At 33.9% G+C, this 23,377-nt stretch overlaps 1 protein-coding gene across 7 annotated transcripts in view; it reads left to right on the plus strand.

The window, feature by feature from the left end:
* Positions 1 to 23,377, plus strand: part of SPOPL (speckle type BTB/POZ protein like) — a 65,151-nt gene that overhangs the window by 31,121 nt on the left and 10,653 nt on the right. For 5 of the 7 annotated variants that reach the window (XM_013048904.2, XM_013048903.2, XM_013048902.2 and 2 more), the window contains 7 exons: positions 8,380 to 8,516; positions 8,679 to 8,800; positions 9,046 to 9,197; positions 11,048 to 11,175; positions 17,081 to 17,258; positions 17,340 to 17,395; positions 18,788 to 18,910. In XM_013048904.2, the coding sequence (XP_012904358.1) occupies positions 8,439 to 8,516; positions 8,679 to 8,800; positions 9,046 to 9,197; positions 11,048 to 11,175; positions 17,081 to 17,258; positions 17,340 to 17,395; positions 18,788 to 18,910 (837 nt within the window). In that variant the 5' untranslated portion in view covers positions 8,380 to 8,438. Of the gene's footprint in view, positions 1 to 5,308; positions 5,503 to 8,379; positions 8,517 to 8,678; positions 8,801 to 9,045; positions 9,198 to 11,047; positions 11,176 to 17,080; positions 17,259 to 17,339; positions 17,396 to 18,787; positions 18,911 to 23,377 lie in introns of those variants that run through there. The other 2 variants (XM_045066442.1, XM_045066443.1) reach the window with 2 other exon arrangements.

Raw genomic sequence — 23,377 nt, forward strand, 5'->3', positions numbered from 1 at the left:
CCAGGTTCTCGGTTCAGTTGTTTTATAATGCTGTTCACATTCTCTTATTTTTGTGTTTATGTTCTTCCTGATGGTTCTATGCATTATTGGAAGTCAGTTATTGATATGTTCAACTATTTTTGCAGAATTGTATATTTCTCTCATTCTATTGGTTTTTGCTTATTTGTTTTTGGAGCCTGTTGTTTGATGCATATATGTTACAGTTGTTTTATATTAATCCTTTTATCAATATGTAAGTTCTTCTATGCATTGTAACAATTTTGATGTCTGTTTTGCTTATTTATATGAAGTATGTTTTTCCATCTTTTCAATTTCGACTTATTTTTTACTTCCATAACTACATGGAAACCACTTCGAACCTCATAGCCAACACTCTCTGTTAGGACATTACTTAGGCAGGCTATTTAGAACTCTACTTTCATCTTCACTTTCTATATGGTACTCAAAGGTGAGCCAGAGTTAATAGCTTATGGTGTTCTCTCATATTTGGCAAGCATGTGTTTGTTCCCAGATATGCACGTGGTCTTCTAGTTCCCTCTGTTTACTCAGGATCTTTTCTTTGTTTGTTTGCTTGTTTCTTTCTTTGGACTGATTTTAGGAAGAGAGAGAGCGAGCGAGCATGAGCAGAAGGGACAGAGGGATATGGAGAGAAATCTCAAACAGATTCCACACTAAGCATGGAGTCAAATGTGGATTTCATTCTCACAACCATCAGATCACAATCTGAGGCAAAACCAAGAGTCAGGATGCTTAACAGGCTGGGCCACCCAGGTGCCCCATGTGGGAACTTTTCAAAGCCCTTTGCCCCCCACATATCTTTTTTAATTTTTTTCTTCCCAGACTTCCCTGTCTGGGTATTGCTTATTAACTCTTACCCCGTGTTCCAGGCAGCTGCAGCTAGGTAATACATTGGGCTTTAAATGCTTTGACAAAGGCTGCCACCCAGAATACTGCTTCTACCCTGTGGAAGCTCCAAGGCATGTGAAACAAAGGCAGGCTCTTGAGCTGATCCTTTAAGGAGTTACAGACCTAGAGAAAGCACATAACCACAGTTCTTTTGGAATAAGTCTGTATAGCTCCCTCTGGTATCAGCAACCTGCACCAGAAATGTGGGCTCATGTCTTCATGGCTGCTGCTTAACTGAGGAAGGGACCATGGTAAGTACATATGTTAAAACCTACTTCCTGAAATTTTAGCAGCTGCATTCTTCATCAGGCATTTTCCTGATTGTAAGTTTTCATTTGATTTCAGAGTTCCAAAACATTTTTCCCAGCTTATTCATTGCATTTTTGAAGGGATGGAGTTTTGGAGTTCACCACTTTGCTATTTTTGATGACGTCTATGTTCATATACTTTATTATGTTATCTGTGAGCTTCTCTCTATATAGTTCAGAGATTCATAAGTGGGTAATAAGAATGTGAAGAAATTTCATCACTGTGAGGACAAATTCAGGATATAGATAACTTCTTGTGGGGAGAGGAGATTTGGTGGTGGGAGGGCACACAAGGATAGTGGGAGGAAGATGGTTGACATTTTTTGAATATTTGAAGTTCTTTATAATTTATGGAGTTATGTGTATGTCTATGACATATACATTTGAACACTAATTTGGCACTCAGACATTTTGTTAAGGTAGAAAATTACATGTGTTTATTTCAATAACAAGAGACTTGTTTTCCTTTAGTACGTAAAACTAGGCAACACTACTTAAAATTTTTAAAAGCCTATGTAGAATATGGAAGAAACTTTTACTTATTTGTTAATATCTGTTGGTTGATTATCTTGTATTATTCTCTAGATCTTATTTCTAGTTTTGCACTCTCTTTCTGCAAGCTCTTCTGTGAGAACAAGATTAGGAAGTCCTGAATGTCCTGGACATAGTTGATAGTTGATAGTCTACTGTGCTTTTTTTTTGGAAGAGAAAAAAAATAGAATACTGGAAACAGCACTGAAATAGACTTTGGGAGTTCTTTTCCTTTCTTCTAATATTTACCTAACAGTATAAGCTTGGACCATTTATTTCTGTACCCAGTCTCTCTCTTGGTCCTCCTCTGTAACATGAGAGTTGGACCAGGGCTGTTTCAGCTCTGTAATATCAGAAGGGGCAGCTGATTCCATGGAAAGAGTATATATAGGCTGTGAAACCCATTAAATTTGTGTTCAACCATTTTCTGGTTATCTGTAGTCTAAAGTAAGCTTTCTAACCTGCCTGATGATTTTCTCATGGTTAAGATGGGATTATTACCACACATCTCATAGATTTGTTGAAGAATAAAGAAGTATGTAATGTCTTGTAAGCGCTCAGCGGCATTCTCCATACTCCCATTCCATAACTGCATCATTTGCAAGAATAGTTGGAAAAGAAACAAAAATCTGTAGCCTTTTACTTAGTTGGCTTTATTTATGAACTATGTTGTGAGTTACACTTGAGGAGGTAATAGCTCTTGTAGAGGCATTAAAGAACTCTGTTCTTTATGCTTCTGGTTTTTTAAACTTACTTATGTATTTTATTAATGTTAAGTTAGTTGGTAACTTATGAAAATTTAAATATTAGGAAGATTAACATTAACATTTTCTTTGAACATCTCTCAATCTCTCCTCCTTAGAGAGTAATACATGCACACACACACATTACATGTTTTCTGTGTGTTCATATGGCATGCAAATAACTGTATTTTCTACTTTTAAAAATAATGACAAATTTATTTATTAATATAGAGAAAAATTAGAAAATCTTACCATCCAGATATAGCCTCTATTAATATTTAGGTGTATAACTTATCAGTGTTGATATTGCAGTGCCAAAGTATAACTCATTGATCTTTGTGCCAGTCTGGTTTTTTTCATGCACCTATACTTGTATTGACTCTGGGTGTTATTTATAGAAGTAAAATCCTTTTAGGCCTACTCCTTATGTACATATGTATGTATATAAATATAAAATTATATATCAGTAAATATATTATATTAATAAAATTGTATATACCCATGCACAGCAGATTTGAATACTTTCCCTGACATTAAGAACATTTAATGCTCTTAATGGTTGCATAATCCTACATGTATATCACAAAAGCATACTGTATTTATACTTAATTTGTTTTTTCCACAGTTGTAATACTTTTCTCAGGATAAATATGTAGGGTGAATCTGGTAAAGAGTTTCTTTAGATACTAATTGTAAAATTGTTTTACAGAAAAGGCTAACTGGGGGCGCCTGGGTGGCTCAGTCATTGAAGCTGCTGCCTTTGGCTCAGGTCATGATCCTGGGGTCCTGGGATCAAGCCCTGCTTCTCCCCGTCCCTCTGCCCCTCCCCCTCCCTCTGCCCCTCCCCCTGCTTGTAGGCTCTCCTCACTTGTACTCTCTCTCTCATAAATAAAATCTTTAAAAAAGAAAAAAAAAAGACTAAATGTCTATCTCTCTGCAATTTTGTTGGCTATACAGAGATTAATGATTTAAAATAACCTTTGACCATACTATAGGTAAAAAATTGAATGTGTTCTTTTTGTATGCATTGATTACAAAGGAGGTTAAATTTTTTCATGTGACTTGCTTTTATATCTAGCTATTTTTCTGAATGTTTTTTGAAATCATTCTGAGTTGCCAGAAATTATATAAATTGTTCTCAGGGCCATCAAATAATGCCATAGGTGTTCTCATATTTAAAATAAAATTTGTATCTTTTTTATTAGAATTATTTCCTTCTCTTTTGCCAGGAATTTCACCATTAAAAAAAAAATGAGAAGGGTGATTATTAAAACAGCTGTATAATTTATATTCCCACTAGAAATGTATGAATCTTGTGGATTGTTGTTGCCAGTCTGATAGGTTAAAAAATAAATTCTTAATTTTCTTTTAAGTTGTATTTCTCCAATAATGAGTAAAGTTCTTTTCTGTGAATTATTTGTATTCTTTTTCTAATTTTCAGGAATTTCTTACATACTGGGGAAATTAACCCCTCGTGATGTAATACAGTGCAAATATTTTTCTTGGTTTGTGTTTTTGCAACTGTTCATAATGGTTTATCAGCTTGCTTTAGAGCAGCTGAAAGTATTAACTAGGACCCCTTTCACATATTTCTAACAGGTAACTCTGATAATCATTACTCTTTTTAGTACATTTATTAATTGAACTTGGTTAAGAGAAATATCCAATTCATATTTCTGCTCATATTTCCACTCCCAGCCCAGTAAACAACAGTGACAGTTTTATCAGTCTGGGCCTAGCCAGGAAAACAGCAGTTTTGCCACCAGATCAGGTGGATTTGATTTGGAGCCAGAGGGTGGGGAACCTGTAGTTTAGTCAACTAAAGGTAACAGACTCAGTAGAAGGAAGGGGAACAGCCTGCAGTTTTGCTAAGTAACTAGAAAAAAAAAAAAAAAAAGTAATAAAAAGCCAGGAGGAACATCAGCAGCCATACAGTAAGTATGGTGGCAATAGATACTAGTGTTAATTCCAGGCAAGTTACTAAAAAGAAGAAAATAATCCATAGAAAAACAAATCAGAATTCAGAGTTACTACAATATATTAATCATTGTCCAGCTTTCAGACAAAAATTATGAGATATGCAAAGAAACAGGAAACTATAACACACATTCAGGAAAGACAGTAGAAGCCAGACTTAAAACTACACATGATACAGTTCTATTTAAATGGAACATCTAGGTAAGGTATAACTATGGAAAGCAGATTAGTGGTTGCCTAAATGTGGGGGTACAAAGGACCTTTGGGGATCATAGGAGAATTATAATACTGTATTGCATTGATGAATGCACAACTGTATAAATTCACTAAAAATCATTCACCTATAATGAGTGAATTTTGTGATATGTAAATTATACCTTAATAAAGCTGTTAAATATGTAGGGGAACTAGTATCTTTAAAGTGACTATTAGTGATCTTAACTTACTGTTGTGAGTGCTTGTCTTATGTTCTGCTTTCAGATAAAAGTAAATAACCATATGTGTTTTATAAAAGCAGTTGAAGGTGACAACTTGGAGGTATTTAAGACCAGTACCTAATTTTTATGCATAAATGAGAAATTCTTGTTAAAGTGACAATGGGCAATGCTTTTAAATTACATATTCACTTTTCCTTGAGGCATACTGTTTACCATCATTCATCGCTATTTTGGCTTTTTTTTTTTTTTTTAAGATTTTATTTGACAGAGAGAGAGTGTTCACAAACAGGGGGAGCAGTAGAGGGAGAGGGACTCAGAGCTCTATCCCAGGATCCTGGGATCATGACCTGAACCAAAGGCAGATGCTTAACATGGCTGAGCCACCCAGGTGCCCCTATTTTTGCTTGTTTTGTTAAGGAACATCCACTTTTTTTTCTAACCTCTCCTTTAATGCTGTTGTGATTTTTAAGTACTCCTGATAGAATAATCCCAGTGTTATTATTCTGACTCTCTTGCTGGATATTTTGGTGATTCTCACATTTTGCTGTGCTTCAGATACATCACGTGACAGGAACTCTTGTATGTGAGGAACTTGCACAGGTATAAGTACATTTGTGTGAGTGTATTAATTTAGTTGTCATACTTTAAAGGAGAAATGACACAGTTTACTCATAAAGGGTTAATTTTAAAGTTGTTTCATTTGAAATATTTTCATCATTGCACGTATCACTTTAATGAAGTTGCATCCCCCATCACCCCAAAATTACTCTTTTATCTCAGTCTTTCCCATCTGAGTATGGCATTGCCATCTTCCCCGTTCCACCAGTCCCAAGCTAGAACCTCTCTTTGATTTATCCTTCCTTTAGTTTTATTCCATCACAAATTCTGTTGATTTTTGTGTTTTTAATTTTTAACAATTTCTTTTTATTTTTAATACTTATTTCAGTTGATAGGACCACATTCCTCACCTCTACTGTTATGCTGTATTAGTCTGTTGTCATTGTCTCTTGCCATACAATTCTTAATACCTCTCCAATTTGTTTTCTTGCTTTTATTCAGTTTATTTCCTGAAAAGTTGTAATTCTGATCTTACTACTATCTAAATTACATTGTTAATCTGCTAAAAATCCATCAGTGACATGACTCCTTTCTTTTCCTTAAATTTTCTCAGATTCTTTCTTGCCCTAGGGCCCTGACAATGGCTGCTCTTTCTCCTCTTACACACACCTTTTCCTTGATTTGTCTTTGCTGTTTTTCTTACCTTTTAGTTCTCAACTCAAATATCAACTCTCAGAGCATAAGACATAACAGATTTTCCCCATATCTAGTTGAAGAATTTTCAGCCATTGCATAAAAATTACTTTCCTTCTTTCTCTTTTCCTTTAGTTTCATTTACTGTCGTTTATTGTCTTACTTAGTAATTCATTTAATTTATTTTTTTCCATGTTCTCTATTTTTGAATGAATTAGTTTTCAGTGGTTCAGTGAATTATAATTAATTTGTAAGGTTTTTTTCCTTTAAACTAAACCTTAAATCATTTAAGTTAGTGAGTTTTTCCCCACAAACCTGGCTTTTGATTTGAAGTAGCTATTTCTTGATCTAAGGGTCAGATGAATAGCACCCCTTTTATAGATTTCTACTGATTTTGTGCCTTAAGAATAACTTCATAATTTTACTTAATATTTTATTCATTTGACTTATTTTGTCACAGTGCTCTAAGAACTTTTTTTTTTGATATCTGTGAAGTTTTAAAACATAGATTTGTTTTACATGTTCAGAGGTATAAAAATGAAAACTTAACATCATGGTGGAAGTTTTTGTCTCTGTTCTTGCTCTTGAGTCATCTGACTTTGGCTGGAAAATAATTTGCATGAATTAATCCCTTTATTAAATAGCTCTGGAGGTGGTTTACATATTTTTACACATCTGGAAATGAATTTCTACTGCTTTAAACATGAATAAAAAACATGATAGAGTGTAGAATCCTTGTGCTACAGCTCTTTTTCCCTTAGAACTCTATAGTAATTATCCTGTTACCCTCAGGCATTTCACAGTGAGGGAAAAAATAGGGCCATCTTGATTTTTGTTCCTTTAAAGGAACACATGTATACTTGTAATATTTTCTTTCTCATTTTGAATTTCACAGAAATATATCTCAGTTGTAGTTTTGTATTTTTATTGTTTATTTCTGGTGCAGATTTTAAATGTGCTTCTTCATTTGTACTTCTAAATTTTTTTATATCTTTTATAGGTCCTTTTGTTTCTGTGCATCTTTCCGATAGCTTTCTTCCATCTTTGTTTTCTTGTTTCATACTACGGTTTCATTGTAGACACAGAACAAATATTTTCTTATGAATTTTGTATGATGTGCCTATGTTTGAATGTAATCTTCAAACACCCCCACCCACACACCTACAAACTAACTACACTTAGATCCTCTTGAGTTTCACTTTTCTTTTATAGACTTTACACGTTGCGAAGAATCATCCTTTAGTCACTAATATCCTGGCAAGATAATGCTGAATTAATTATGTTTCTAAATTAATGTAGTAAGACAGCAGCTGACTAGGAGGAAATTTTATGATAAGTACATATTATCTGGTAAGGGACACTCCGATTGGGACAAAATCTTCAACAGAGACCTGTTTATATGAGATAGACGTAGACTTCTGTGGAAATCTATGTTATTCTTCACATAAAATATTGCTTGTTAGTTTCTACTCTTGTATTTTGACCAAAACTTAGAAAGATGAGTGACTAATATTTGTAGTTTTCAGGACTGCTCTAACTTCGCAATCCTTTTGATATATGAGAAGATAAAGGTGAATCAGATATTAGTTGACGCTTGAATAACATGGGTTTGAATCATGCAGGTCAACTTATATGAAGATTTTTTTCAATAAATTGTACAGTAAATGCATTTTCTTTATAATTTTCTTAATAACTTTTTTTTCTAGCTTTATTTTAAAGATACAGTATATAACATATGTAAAATATGTGTTACTCAACTGTTATGTTATCAGTAAGACTTCTGGTCAACAGTAGGCTATTAGTAGTTAAGTTTCTGGGGAGGTAAAAGTGATATGTGCGTTTTTGACTGCAAGGAGGTTCAGTGCTCCTAACCCCCTACCTTGTTCAAGGCTTAATCATAATATTATCAGTAAGTGTCCATGTTATTTTGTGCTTTTATGTTTATACTCTTACTATTAAACTATATGTTATTTTTTGCTTTGTGGTATTTTGATAAGTATACCTTTATAAAATAAGATCTGTAAGCATTAAATTTGTTTAGTTTTTAAGTGTTACATGTTACAAAATGTTTTGATTTTTTTCTTTTTTAATTATTGAAATAATGAAATCCTTGCATGTTCCCTCATAATCAAATTTGGGAAACTAATTGTCTTATGACTGTTTAAATACTCCCTCTTGATTCAGTCAAACCTTTTGATCAGTAAATGGAACTTCTTTTCTTTGTAGTAAAGTATTCATCTGTGCGGGATATTGCATAAATCTTGGAAGACTGCAGTAAAGTGGCAATGTCTCGGGAACCCAGCCCACCTCTCCCTGGAGATATGTCTACTGGTCCTATAGCAGAAAGCTGGTGTTATACACAGGTACGTGCTGTTAAAAATGCCTTACTTTATATCACTTAAAAATTTTATAGTATTTTGAAAATATTGTAAAGCATTTTGTTAGAGTTACTATAAGTGTTTTTAACGTGGCAAGTTAAAAGCAAAAAAGTCATCATTGTAAAAGTGGTTTTCTGAATCTCTTAGGTTAAAGTAGTAAAATTTTCCTACATGTGGACCATTAATAACTTCAGTTTTTGTCGAGAGGAAATGGGTGAAGTGTTAAAAAGTTCAACATTCTCATCTAGCCCCAGTGACAAAATGAAATGGTAAGATTTTTGTTTTGAATTTTTGTTTTTGATATTATCAGCTACTTTATGGTTTTGTTACTGTTTCTTAATGGGTTATATTAGATTTATAGTAAGTTCCTAATAGTATAGAGAATTATAAAGAACTGGAGATATTTAATAGGAGTGCTGTTTGTGATATTTAACAACTAATTTCAGCATTGCCTCTCTTTTTTGAATGTTTTAAGTTTTATATTCCTCCATATGAGCTTGTTGTTTTGTTTTAGGTGCCTGAGGGTAAATCCAAAGGGATTAGATGATGAAAGTAAAGACTACTTGTCCTTATATTTGCTTTTAGTCAGCTGCCCAAAAAGTGAAGTTCGAGCAAAATTCAAATTTTCCCTTCTAAACGCCAAAAGGGAAGAAACAAAAGCAATGGGTAAGTGGTTTGGAGTAAAGTCTCTGAGTAACTATGTGTTAACTTATGTACTTTTGCCTAGAAAAGGATATATTTTTTTTCCCCACTGAAATCTGCTTAACCTCAAACGTGCCATGTAGCCATTGTTTCATTCTAAATGCTGGTCTGGACTTACGGTTATTTTAATGAATCTTAGACTTCCTAAGACATGTAAAATTTGTTAAAAATAATATTAAAATTCTACTTTTCATGTCCTGAAACAGTATATACTTGTCACTTAGAAAAATAGTTGCTTTTAGGGCATGGTGCCTGCTTCAATTCCTGGCAAATATAATTGGTGTTCAGGAAATAGTTCTCCTTTGCTGTTTTTCCAGATAATAAAATCTGAGGAACAGTGTGAAAGGAGATTGAATGTTCTAGTATTCTGTCACTGGAATTTTTTTTGAGGGATGGACTGAACACTGACCAAGGAAATCAGTTTTTCTTAGTCTCAGGACCTATTAACTTCATTTCAAAGCTTCATGTATATAGCCAACTGAAACTCTTCATAATAGAAGAGCATTGTAGGAAATGTATAGTGTGCATAGTAGGAAAATATATCATGAACTGCCACATTAAATATTTTTAATTTTACGTGATTTCCAGAAGTGAGTCATAGAATCAAGTAATATTATTACCAAAATAAAAAAACCTTCCTCCAGATAAAATTTTAAATAATATCTTTTATTGCCAAAGTAATACATAGTTTTATATATATTTTCCTCATGTCTGACATTTATGGTAGTGGAGTGTCTTGGTTTAGGCTGCTAAACACAAAGTACCATAATAAACAACAGACATTGGCTTCTCACAGATCTGAAGGCTGAAAGTTCAAGATGAGAGTGCCAGCATGGTCAAGTTCTAGTGAAGACCATCTTCTGGGTTGTAGATTGCTGAATTCTCACTGTCTTTATATGGCTGATGGAGCTAGGGAGCTTTGTGGAGTCTCCTTTTTAAGAGCACTAATCACATTCATCACGTCTCTACCCTCATGAACTCATCTAATTCTAATCACTGACCTCCTAATACCATCCTTCAGGGGCATGTGATTACAACATAAGGATTTTGAGGGGATACAAACATTCATTCCATAATGTGGAGTCTTTCTATTAAATTTATTACTTGTTTTCACCTCTAGTTAATACTTTGTGTAACAGATTGTAAATACTTTCTACTGAGGATCTTGTTTATTTTATAATACACAATTTTGTAGTATGCTAGGCATTATTGGTTGTCTTTTAAAAATTGTACTAAAATCATCTTTTAGACTTCATGGAAGTTGTTTTTAGGGATGAGGGGATAGATCTAGGAGTGATAAGAGACTTTGTTTTGTTTCATCGGTTGATGGATCTTTCTCTAGTTGAGTAAAACTTAAATTAGTAGGATAGATGCCCCAGGAACGTTAAAGGATGCCCTGCTGATACAGAGCATCCATTTTTAGAGCGAGAATAAGAAATGAGGGATATGTGTCTATAATCAGGTTTTGATGAGGAGGAATATGGCTATGCCGGTGTATTTTGTTCCTCCTCCATTATTCAAGGGCCCGCACTGTTAGAGAGAGGTCTTGTCCAAGAGTTTTGATACGGCTTTTCTTCCACTTAGAGATACAGAAATCTGAATGTGAGCTGATTGATGGTGGCCAGAATTTGAATACTGCTGTGAAACAATCTTGTCCTGTGTGATATAACTCTTAAGACATTTCATTTATGAACACATATATCTATAATTCTTATAATGGATATATTGGCCAAGTTTAATTTTTGTGCATTTATTTAACTATGTTATCAATTAGATGATTTTTTTATTTGAATTTCTATTCTGTTTTCCACCAGAAAGCCAAAGAGCATATCGGTTTGTACAAGGGAAAGACTGGGGTTTTAAAAAATTCATTCGAAGGGATTTTTTGCTTGACGAAGCTAATGGTCTTTTACCAGACGACAAGCTTACATTATTTTGTGAGGTGGGTATATTTTTTATTTCAAGGAACTCCAAAGTTATATCTCATGATAAACAAAAATACAAAGTAGAACAATATTGAGTATACTTTTCTAAATTTAAGGGTATATTTTTAAAATTAAGTAATTGGTATAATTGATAAGGTTTCATTTGTAAGTGTTTTACTAGTAAGACTAGATTGTTTCAGAAATCAGTGTAGTAAGTAGCTTATCCTGAAAAAACTGTCATGTGTATAGCTATAAATTCTATATGGTAGTTATACTACATCATACTAAATACTTCTTCCTCCTAGGAAGACTATGGATATGTATATCTTTTTATGAAAATGTGTAAGTATGTTCTTCATTCTGAATAATTCTAACATAGATGTTCATCATTTTTTTGTCATTTTCAGGTCGACCATATTAAACATGATTAGTAGTATATCAATTTGAATACATACTGAAATAGATACATAATAATGAAAGTGCCTGAAAAGATTGGGAGGCTTTTTGTTTATTCAGATATTTGGGTTCATTTAATTAGATAAATGTTAGCATTATAAGAAATAGCATCCCAAATTTTTAAAATTTGCCCGTGTCTATTCACAAACTTGCAAGATATATTTATTTGTATAAAATGTCATATTTTAACAGTTACCAGCATAGCCCCTGTAATAATTTACACCTATGATTTGTCGTAATTTGAGGTTGGAATTTGCTTTTGTCATTGTTACCATTACATGGTTTTACTCATACAAATTGTTGCGATTCCTCTTTGGAGTGAATTCAAGGATTATGTTATGTTACCAATACAGTTTAAAGAGAATATACATAGTTTTATCAAAATGTTTAAGGTAATTGATAGTTTTCATAGGAAAACTGATTGAAAAGTTATGATCAAGTAAACTCAGTGTAAAATATATTTCAGACCAATGAGTGTCTTAGAAGTATGGTAGCTTATTTTAACAGCTACAAAATTAGCCTTAATCTCATTGTAGGAATATGTTGAATTTCTTGGCAACATTATAAACTAATTGTATGATTTTATGCTGTGTCAGAAAAATAATTGAAATGTGGCTCTAGAGACTACATAATGCAAATACAGTGCATCTTATTTCCACTTAGGCAAGTTAAATGAACTGTAGGATGAATTTGTTATGAATATATTTATTTGGTTGGTAAAGCGCATACCGCTAGTGTCTTCAGCAGAGTTTATCATTAAATAATTTGTAGAACAAATACTAAAACATTTGCTGCCAATAGACATATATCCAGAGTAGTATTTTAAATAAGTACAGGTTATATTATTTTAAAATTTTAGCATCCTTAATGTAGACTCTTCCAGAATTTTAGCAGTTATCGTAAATTCCAACATGTTAAATTTTTTAGGTCATATAATCTTTAAATTTAAAGGACCTTTGAAGTTATGTAATCCAGTTTCAAAAATTTATTGCAGTTAAAAGTCTTTATATAAATAAACTCTTACGAAAATAATTTCTTTTTTGTTGTTGTTAGAATTCAAATAGTGTTAACAGATATTTTCCTAAGCATATTATATTGGAACCTAGTCAACCAAGAAATTCAGAATGAAGGCTGAAATTAAGATCTTTTTTCAATATATACTTTTGAAGTATGTTTTTTATCTACCTACTAGTGAACTCCTAAAAATATAACCCATCATGACTTGTAAGTTGGCATTGGTCAGATTCAGTTTTGGATAGTTGTAATATGTACCTTTTTACTGATGTAGAGACTTATACTCTGGGCACTGTATTTAGCATCGGTGGGCAAAAAGTAATCTGAACAAACATTCCTCATGCCCTCCACCATTTCTTCCATACCTCTCATTGATGCCCTTCCTTCTACAGCACCTTCAGCACTGCTTGCAGAAGAGGAGGAAGCATTGCACTGCCCTACCTAAAGAACTGCCTCCTCCCCCTCCCCTGCAAGTGGTGCTGTAGACAGGTAAGGCAGTTTGGTGCTACCCTTTTTCTGCAAGACCTAACTTCATCTTGCAACTTCCATATCATGAATCAAGTAGCCAGAGGTAGATATTTCTAGCAGTGTAAAGATCTCTGCCCCTTCTCTCCCTCCCAAAATGATGCAGAAAACAAGACTTGAGGAATACCTTTGAAAAATAGAAAACTGTTAAATTAGTCCATCTTTTTAAATCCAATAGATTTTTTTTCAAAGATTTTATTTATTTGACAGAGAGATCAGAAGTAGGCAGAGAGGCCAGCAGGGAGGGGGGAAGCAGGCTCCGATGCAGGGCTTGATCCCAGGACCCCAAGATCATGACCTGAGCTGAAGGCAGAGGCTTAACCCACTGAGCCACCCAGGCACCCAGTTCAATAGATTTTAAACCTCATAGTCTTTAGACCCATAGTATTCCATGATTGCCGAAGATTATGTATATACAGATAGAATATATGTATGTATTGAGTATTTCTTGAAGTTAATTCATTTAGAAGGATACACCGTTTTTCCCATCCTATCTTTTTGTTGCTAAGTTATCACTTCTGTTTTAAAATATTTGTGATAATGGATGGAAGTTAGGTTTTATTCTTTAAAAAACCCTTTTATGGGGGCACCTGGGTGGCTCAGTGGGTTAAAGCCTCTTGCCTTCGGCTCAGGTCATGATCCCAAGGTCTTGGGATCGAGCCCCACGTCGGGCTCTCTGCTCGGTGGAAAGCCTGCTTCTCTTCCTCTCTCTCTCTCTCTCTCTCTCTCTGCCTGCCTCTCTCCCCACCTGTGATCTCTTGTTTGTCAAATAAATAAATAAAATCTTAAAAAAAATTAAAATTAAAAAAAATAAAAGCCCTTTTATACCAAAATGACAACCTTGTTTCTGTCAACCAAATTTTTAAGAAGGATACCTATCTAGGACAGTCAGAAAGTCTAAGATCCGCTATTTTAGAAAATGTGAAATTGGACTATCGAAAGTTTCTCACTGTGGAGCCACTGTGAGGGATCATTAGATAGTTGATTAAGAGTGGCAGAATTTGTACTATGAGGAACCGTTGTAAATTCCTAGCTTTTATTTATTTGACAGAGAGAGAGATCACAAGTAGGCAGAGAGACAGGCAGAGAGAGAGGAGGAAGCAGACTCCCCACCAAGGAGAGAGCCTGATGCGGGGCTTGATCCCAGGACCCTGGGATCATGACCTGAGCTGAAGGCAGAGGCTTTAACCCTCTGAGCCACCCAGGCGCCCAATTCCTAGCTTTTAAAACTAGTTTGGAGAATTGAGATTTTTTAAAACTGGAAACATAAGTCCTTCAGTTCACACTATGAGAGACCCAGATTTCTAGGGTAGTCACAGTTGATTAGAATCTGTACGTGTTCATCTTTAGTCTAAATCATAATTCTCACAATTGGGCTAAAACCAAATTTGAAGAACAGTTTTCAGATGTGTTTCATGTTTTGCTTTGCAGCATTTGTCAGTTTTGAATATTATAACTTTGCCTTTTATTTTGAAAAAACAATAATTTAGCCATAGGAAAGAATCTCAGACTTTTTTCTGAATTTTTTACTCTAGGTTCCATTCAGTAAGAATGTTCATTACTTGTGTTTGAATATGTGCTAGAGAAAACTAAATGTTACTGATTTCTTAATTATAGGTATCAAAAAAATAATCAGATTTTGTTCTGTTTAATTCTGTTAATAGGTTGTTAATTTTTGCTGCATAATATACCTTGAATATACCTTGAATATGTGAAATTGGACTATCAAAAGTTTCTCACTGTGGAGCCACTGTGAGGGATCGTTAGATAGTTGATTAAGAGTGGCAAAATTTGAATATACCTTGAAGTATGAAATCTTAATTAAGTCTTAGTTAAAACTTGTGGTCGCCATGATGATACTGTGTAGATGAATGTTAATAATACAACTTCTGAACTATGATTACATATACAAAATAAAAATAAAACATTATCAATATCTGTGCCTCATAAAAATGGCTGTATTTTTTCATTTTATTTTTTCTGTCACCTGATTCTGGCCAAATTTTTCTATTTAATGTATTATTTTGAGTTAGGATAATAGACAATAAATAAAATTTTAAAAATCCTTTCCTAAATTATGTTATCACATTTTTATGACTTGACTGCATACTTTATGCAAGTAATTGAACTAGTCCACTTCTACTGTCTAGAAATTTTTAAGAGCAGTGCTTGATAGGAAGAAGTGAATATTGTTTATGTGATTAAAAAAGTGATCTGTAACTAAAACCTGAATATCAACACCAGCATTTTTTAAGTATCATTAAGTAGGTGGCAAAATAGGGTAATTAGGTAGGGATTAGTGAAGTTCTTTATTTCTTTTTTGTAGTCATTTTAGAAACAATTTAGAAGTTTAAACAATTAACAGAATAAAGAACCTTTATTGTTGGATTTTATGTATTTATGTATGTATGTACATACACAATATCTTGGCTCTTATATATAGAAAATCATCTCACAGTGTCTTTGCAATAAATCCTTTTTGAACCATAGTTGCATTAAAGTAGCACTACTGATTTTAAAAGATATTCAAAGAAGTATTTGTGTAGTACAAAGAATGGTCTAAAAAAAAAGTATCTTGAGAATTATAGTCTCTAGTCTTCCTTTGATACTGATTGCTAGTGTGATTGACACATTAGTTACCTTCTTTGATCTTCCTTTGAAGTCTGTCTGTAAAACACGGTGATTAATAAGATGATTTCTATGATATACAGGATTCCAAATAGTTAATAATACAAGTTGTAAAAACAATGGCTAATAAAAATATCCTCAGAAAAATAAAAATTTTCTCTAGAAGTATCTGTTTATTCGCATGTGATACATGTTTATATACATCAGGATGAAGGAGGACTTCCTGAGATTTAATATCTTCAAATATTTTATACTGGGCCATTATTACACGTTCTGTGTTAGCTAACAAATGACCACAAAACTTAGAAGCTTAAAACAGTAGATAACTAACACGTAGCACTAATGCACTAATGGTTCATTTACTCTGAAATATTTGCTTTACTAATTGACTGGTATTTTCTTCCACTTATTAAATGTAATATGAAATTTCTAATATTAGTAACATACTTTTTCTAAAAAGTCATGCACAAGAATCAGTGGTCTTTTAAGAATTTTCAGTACATAGTCATCTTTAATGAGAGAAAATTTAATCCAATTATATTGAAATCTTTATAAAAGCAGTGTTTTAATCATACTAAGTTTTATTTATTATTTCATAGATAAACAGAAGGTCTACAGATTGAACTAAATTGTATTTGTATTATTCTTACTGTTGATTATATTAAAAGATTTCCATGAATTTTAATGAGCACAATGCTTTTGTGAGAATTCTTGTACTTTACAATTTAAATCAATATTACTAGATATTTAAATCAATTTCACTAGAGTCAAAACATGTAGGAATTACACTTAAAATACTTAAGAAATTGCTTGTCATACACTGTAGTTGTATAACCTTTTTTAATATTCTTAAAAAGTCCTTTTGAGTGTGATGGCATGTTTATTACATGTATAATAAACTTTAAATGTTGATAGGTCTTTGGTGTAAGTGAGAAAAATTAAAGAAATTTCTTCCTTCATCTCTCAGAAATGTCTCCTGCTTGTTCAGTTCACCCTCATCTTATGACTTTTATTTTCCTGAGAAATAGTTTTTGTGATTAATTTAATGACCAAGCATTCCAACCAATCGATAAGTCATCTATTTACATAAAATGTCACTTGAAAATGATCTAGTGTTTCTGATCTTTTTCTAGTCTCTCCTTTAAATTGTATCCTTAAATTTAGTTCCCAGTGTTAACATTTATGATCAGGAGTACTTTGAATTATCCAGATGATTTTAATGATAAGAAATCTAAGTATAGACTTAATTACTGATACTAATTTATAAAAGTGTTTTTCTTGCTGTCCCTTTTTTATTAGGTGAGTGTGGTCCAAGATTCAGTAAATATATCAGGACATACTAATACAAATACTTTGAAGGTGCCTGAATGTCGACTAGCAGAAGATTTAGGTAATCTCTGGGAAAACACAAGATTTACAGATTGCAGTTTTTTTGTGAGAGGACAAGAATTTAAAGCTCATAAGTCTGTACTTGCAGGTACTTTTCAACTTTTGGGCTATATTGTACATTTTTTCCATACATCTGTACATTAAATAATGATGCTTAATCTTGTTACAGCTCGATCCCCAGTTTTTAATGCAATGTTTGAACATGAAATGGAAGAAAGCAAAAAGGTAAACATGGTTTAAAGGCTAATATTTAATTTGTGCTAATGTAGAATAGTGAAATGTATGTTTTGAAAGTAACGGTTCATGTTCTCATTGTTACATTATGATTTTAGAAATAGAGGGATAGGGAAAAAATGTTCTGTAATAGAACAATAGATGTAGCCTAATGTGGGTGAATATTCCAAATAATAGCTATTTTGATGTCCATCTGGTGGCAAAATAAGTGGGTAGTTCTTATCCAAAAGAGTGGTTCTGGTCCATAGCTATTTGAGATTTTTCTAGTTAAGATGTTTATTCTTCTTTTCTAAGCTATTCATTGATTTTGGAATTCTGCATTCTTTTTACCACTAAAATAAGATATTTATTAGATTTTTTTTTAAAAATGACATAAATTACATCAGTGTTATTGTATGTCTGCTGTAACCAATATCTCTTTGGTTTTCCCAAATGTTTGTCCTTCACTGTTGTCTTAAAATGTAGTCAGATTAAAGATCAGAAATTGATTCTTTGATTCTTTGCTGGTTCATGCTCTAACTAGATAACTCCAAAGTTTACTTATATGGCTCTCCATTCTTTCTGTAGAACTAAAGGCTGCAGCAAATAGCTGCTTTCTTTCCTTGGATTGTTGTTCTGCCAGATGCTATGATTAGCTTTCTGATGACTACCATACAAGGAAACATGAATAATGTCAAATATTATTGTCAGCAAAGGGTCAGAAAAGTCTGGTCTGGTTTAGTGTTGGATGTTTAGCTTCATTGATCCCTTGAAGGGAAATCAGATACAAAGATGTAGGAATAAAAAAGGGATTACTGCTCAAAAAAAGGGGGGGGGGAGGGATTACTGCTCATTGGACTTGAGTATGTTTTGAGCAAAGAGGTGATAGGCCCAGAGATAGTATGACATGTCATTTTTGCAAAAGGGAGAGTTTCAAGGTAGTGGCTATGGAATTATATGAAATACCTGACCCTGCTTTTGCTTAGTGCTAGGAATAGCACCATTGGTTTTAGGGTCATAGGCATTATGCTATGACCTTGGAATTCAACAAAGAAAAAACTAATAGCTGTCTTCTTCTAAGAGAGAGGTTAAAAACTGAACACACATATTTTGTTTGGCCTAAAGACTTTTGTTTGTTTGTTTGTTTACTCTTTTTTAATTGAAAAATTGAGGTTTTATGTGCCTACATGACAGTACTTGTCTGGGTATACTTCTGTTAGACCTGCTTGCTTCACTTTGCCTGCTTAGCTTACTGAAGATTTACTTATCTCCATTTTAAAGTAGAGTTTAAATAGAGCATTTGGGTGCAGATTTAGTTAAATTATTATCAAAGTTTTGCTTTGGTTCATTTGTGCGTGTGTATGTTCTTTAAGTGTAACTTTTTTATGTTGTTTTCAATATCAGAATCGAGTGGAAATAAATGATGTAGACCCTGAGGTTTTTAAAGAAATGATGAGATTCATTTACACAGGGAAAGCACCAAACCTTGACAAAATGGCTGACAACTTGTTGGCAGCTGCAGACAAAGTAAGTAATTAGGTCTTAAAAAGCTGAAAAATCTCCTCAACTTGTTTTATCTAGAAAGCTATCATCAAAGAAAAACTCCACAAATAACTTACAATATTGAAGAATTAATTTATACTATTTATAGATGGCTCTTGAGCATATTATGAAATAGCAGACATTGAAGATAATATGGAAATTAGATTTTTTTAAATCAATAAGGCATAAAAATATCTTGAACTAGTTAGAATATATAAATAAAATAATAAGATAAAAAAGAAGAAAATATTGGATTTTTTTCTAACTTAATTCCCAGTATTCAGACATTTATTTTTTAACATAACACAGAAAGAGAAAAAAAAATGTTAATGTTATATAATGTTCTTTTGTAATGGTGATTTTTTTTTTAAAGAAAATTTATGTATTTATTAGAAAGAGAGAATGTGCCCATGAGTGGGGTGGGGAAGAGACAGAGAGGGGGAGAAGCAGACTCGCCGCTGAGGAGGAGTCCAACATGAGACTTGATCCCAGGACCCCGAGATCATGACCTGAGCTGAAGTCAGACGCCCAAACAATTGAGCCACCCAGGTGCCCCTATAATGGTGATTTCTTGAAGTTTGAGAATCAATGCAAAAATGCCAGAAAATCTCAAATCCCATTAGTTCTCAATCCTGAAGGACATCGGGAGATTTTTCTGAAAAGTATTGATGTTCATGCCATTTATATCTCTCTATATAATATGTAAGTTTATGCATACGCCTTTGTGTGTGAATATGTGCATGTATATATTCGTACATATATACACATAGACAGAGGGAAAGAGAGAGTATGTGATATTGTACTTTTTTTTTCTTTTTAAGATTTTATTTATTTATCTGACAGAGAGTACAGAGAGAGGGAGAAGCAGGCTCCTCACGGAGCAGGGAGCCCAACCTGGGGCTCAATCCCTGGACCCTGGGATCATGATCCAAGCTGAAGTCAGAATTTAACCAACTGAGCCACCGGGGCACCCCAATATTGTACTTGTTTTATAAAATATTACCAGCGGGGCCTTAGAATCTGTTATTTCTTTTATTGCCCCAAGTTGTTATTTAAATTTTTGTTAGTTAGCATACAGTATAATATTAGTTTCAGATGTACAACATGATGATTCAGCAATTCATATATCACCTGGTGCTCAACACAAGTGCCCTCCTTTATTCCCATCATCCATTTAACCCATCCCCCATCTACTTCCCTTCTGGTAGCTAGTTTATTCTCTGTAGTTAAGACTCTGTTTCTTGATTTGCCTCTCTCTGTTGTTTTTTCTCTCTTTGCTCATTTGTTTGTTTCTTAAATTCCACATATAAGTGAAAACATACAGTGGTTTTTTCACTTAGCATAGTACTCTCTGGCCCCATTCATGTCACTGCAAATGACAGGATTTTTTTTTTTTGGCTGAGTATTATTCCATTCTGTATATATCACAACTTCATTACTCATTCATCCATCGATGGACACTTGGGCTATTTTCTTAAATTGACTATTCTTGATAATACTGCCATAAACATCAGGGTGCATGTATTCCTTTGAGTCAGTATTTTTGTATTTTCTATTTTTAACTTTTTGAGGAACTTCCATACTGTTTTCCAAAGTGGCTCTACCAGTTTGTATTCCCACCAACAGTGCAAGAGAGTTCCTGTTTCTCCACATCTTCACCAACTCCTCTTGTTTCTTATGTTGTTGATTTTAGCCATTCTGACAAATGTGAGGTGATACCTCATTTCAGTTTTGATTTGAATTTTCCTGATAATGAGTGATGTTGAGCATCTTTTAATTGGTCTGTTGGCCATGTGGATGTCTTTGGAAAAATGTCTGTCTTCTGCCCATTTTTAAATTTATAAGTTCTTAAATATATAAGCTCTTCATATATTTTGGATATTAACCTCTTACTGGATATATCATTTGCGGATATCTTCTCCTATTCTGTAGGTTGCCTTTTAGTTTTGTGGATTGTTTCATTTGCTTTCAGAAGCTTTTTATTTTGATGAAGACCCAGTACTTTACTTTTGCTTTTGTTTCCTTTGTGTTAGGAGACATATGCAGAAGGAAGTTGTTACAGCCAATGTCAAAGAGGTTACTGCCTGTGTTCTCTTCTAGGATTTTTGTGGTTTCAGGTCTCACATTTAGGTCTTTCATTTTGAATTTATTTTTGTGTATGGTATAAGCTAGTGGTCCAGTTTCATTCTTTTGCATGTTGCTGTCCAGTTTTCCCAACACAGTTTGTTGAAGAGGCAGTCTTTTTCCCATTGGATGTTCTTTCCTGCTTGTTGAACATCAGTTGATATATGATTGTGGATACATTTTGGGGTTCTCTATTCTGTTCCATTGTTCTTTGTGTCTGTTTTTGTGCCAGTACCATACTGCTTTAATTATTACAGCTTTGTAATACAACTTGAAGTCCAGAATTGTGATGCCTCCAGCTTTACTTTTCTGTTTTAAGGTTGCTTTGGCTATTCAGGGTCTCTTGTAGTCCTGTATTAGTTTTATGATTGATTGTTCTAGCTCTCCAGAGAATGCTACTGATATTTTGATAGGGATTGCATTAAATGTGTAGATTGCTTTGGGTAATAAAACATTTTAACAATATTTGTTCTTCCAGTCCATGAGCATGGAATATATTTCCATTTCTTTGTGCCATCCTAAGTTTTTTCATTAGTGCTTTCCATTCTTCAGAGTACAGGTCTTTCACCTCTTTGGTTAGGTTTATTCCAGAGTATCTTATCATTTTTGGTGCATTTGTAAATGACATTGATTCCTTAATTTCTCCCTCTGCCACTTCATTATTGGTATATAGAAATACAACAGATGGTTTTATGATGATTTTGTATCCTGAGACTTTACTGAATTCATGCATCAGTTCTAGCAGTTTCTTGGTGGAGTCCCGTCTTCTGCAAATAGGGAAAGTTTTACTACTTCCATGCTGTTTTAGATGCCTTTTATTTTTTGTTGTTGTTGTCTCCTTGCCATGGCAGAAACTTCCAGTACTATGTTAGTGAGAGTAGACATCCTTGTCTTCTTGCTCCTTAACATAGGGAAAGTCTCTCGGTTTTTCCCCCAGTGAGGATGATATTAGCTGTGGGGTTTTCATATATGGTCATTGTATGTTGAGATGTGTTCCCTTTAAACCTAATTTTTTAAGGGTTTTTATCAGGAATGCATTTTGTACTTTGTTAAATATCTTTTCTGCACCTATTGAAATGATCATACAGTTCTTCTCCTTTCTTTTATTAATGTGATCTGTCATGTTGATAGATTTATGAATACTGAACCAAACTTGCAGCTCAGGAATAAATTCCACTTGATTGTGGTGAATGATTTTTTTTTAATGTATTGGATTCAGTTTGCTAGGATTTTCATATCTGTGTTCATCAGGGATATTGACCTGTAGTACTCCTTTTTAGCGATGTCTTCATCTGGTTTTGGTATCTGTAATATTGGCCTCATAGAATGAAAGTGGAAGTTTTCCTTCTTTTTCTGTTTTTTAAAATAGTTTGAGAAGAATAGGTATTAACTCTTATTTGAATGCTTGGTAGAATTTGCCTGTGAAGCTATCTATCTGAGCCTGGACTTTTGTTGTTACAAGTTTTTTGATTACTGATTCATTTCTTTGCTGGTTATCAGTCTCTTCAACTTTTCTATTTATTCCTGTTTTAGTTTGGCTATTATTATGGCAGTTATGTCTTCTGTTCCTGAAAGTAATGGCCTAATGAAGAAGAAGTTATGTAGTGCCCAGGGTCTGGCACTTCCAGGGCACATCTCAAGTGTGTTGTGCATGTGGTTCACTGTTGTATTCTGGTCACTCTGTCCTTTAAGCCAGTTGTCCACAAGACTCTCCTTCTTTGCTGGAGGCCATGTTTCATCCCTAATGTAGATGTGGCAGATTTTAACTAGCTATGCTCTGGGCTGTTTGTGAAATGGGACTTGACACTGCTTCATCTGGAACTGAGGCCCTGCGAAACTATGGGCAGGGTTTGTGCTGATTTTCCGGAGGAAGGGCCTGCTATGTTGGGACTGACAGAAGCTTGACTGAGAAGGGTGGTCCTGCTGGAGTGCAAGGGAGTGGGGCTTGGTGTTAGCAAGTAAGGCAGCCAATGTGGATGCAGTGTTGGGTCTGTATTTATGCTGAGGGGTGGGGGAGTTAACTGGCACTGACTAGCTCCTTTGTTCTAGGAGAAGTGTCGCTGTGAATGCTTCCTCTCAGGGCTATACTCAGAGAAAAGCAAATAATGTGACCCTGATGTGTCCCAGACATTCTTCAGATAGCTGTTTTCACACAACCTACCCCTGGGTTCTTTGTCTGCCTTCTGTCCAGGAGCAGGGCATTACCCTCCAAACTCTATCCTAGCCAAGCCCACAGAACTCTAGCCCCACTTATTGCAAGAAGTCATGAAATTCAGGTCCTCTCATTTTACAACCCATCATTTTTGGAGAAACATTCCCTTTTGAAAT

This window comes from Mustela putorius, unplaced genomic scaffold, assembly GCF_011764305.1.
Source record: "Mustela putorius furo isolate JIRA1106 unplaced genomic scaffold, ASM1176430v1.1 tig00003867_pilon_pilon_pilon, whole genome shotgun sequence".
Classification (NCBI taxonomy): domain Eukaryota; kingdom Metazoa; phylum Chordata; class Mammalia; order Carnivora; family Mustelidae; genus Mustela; species Mustela putorius.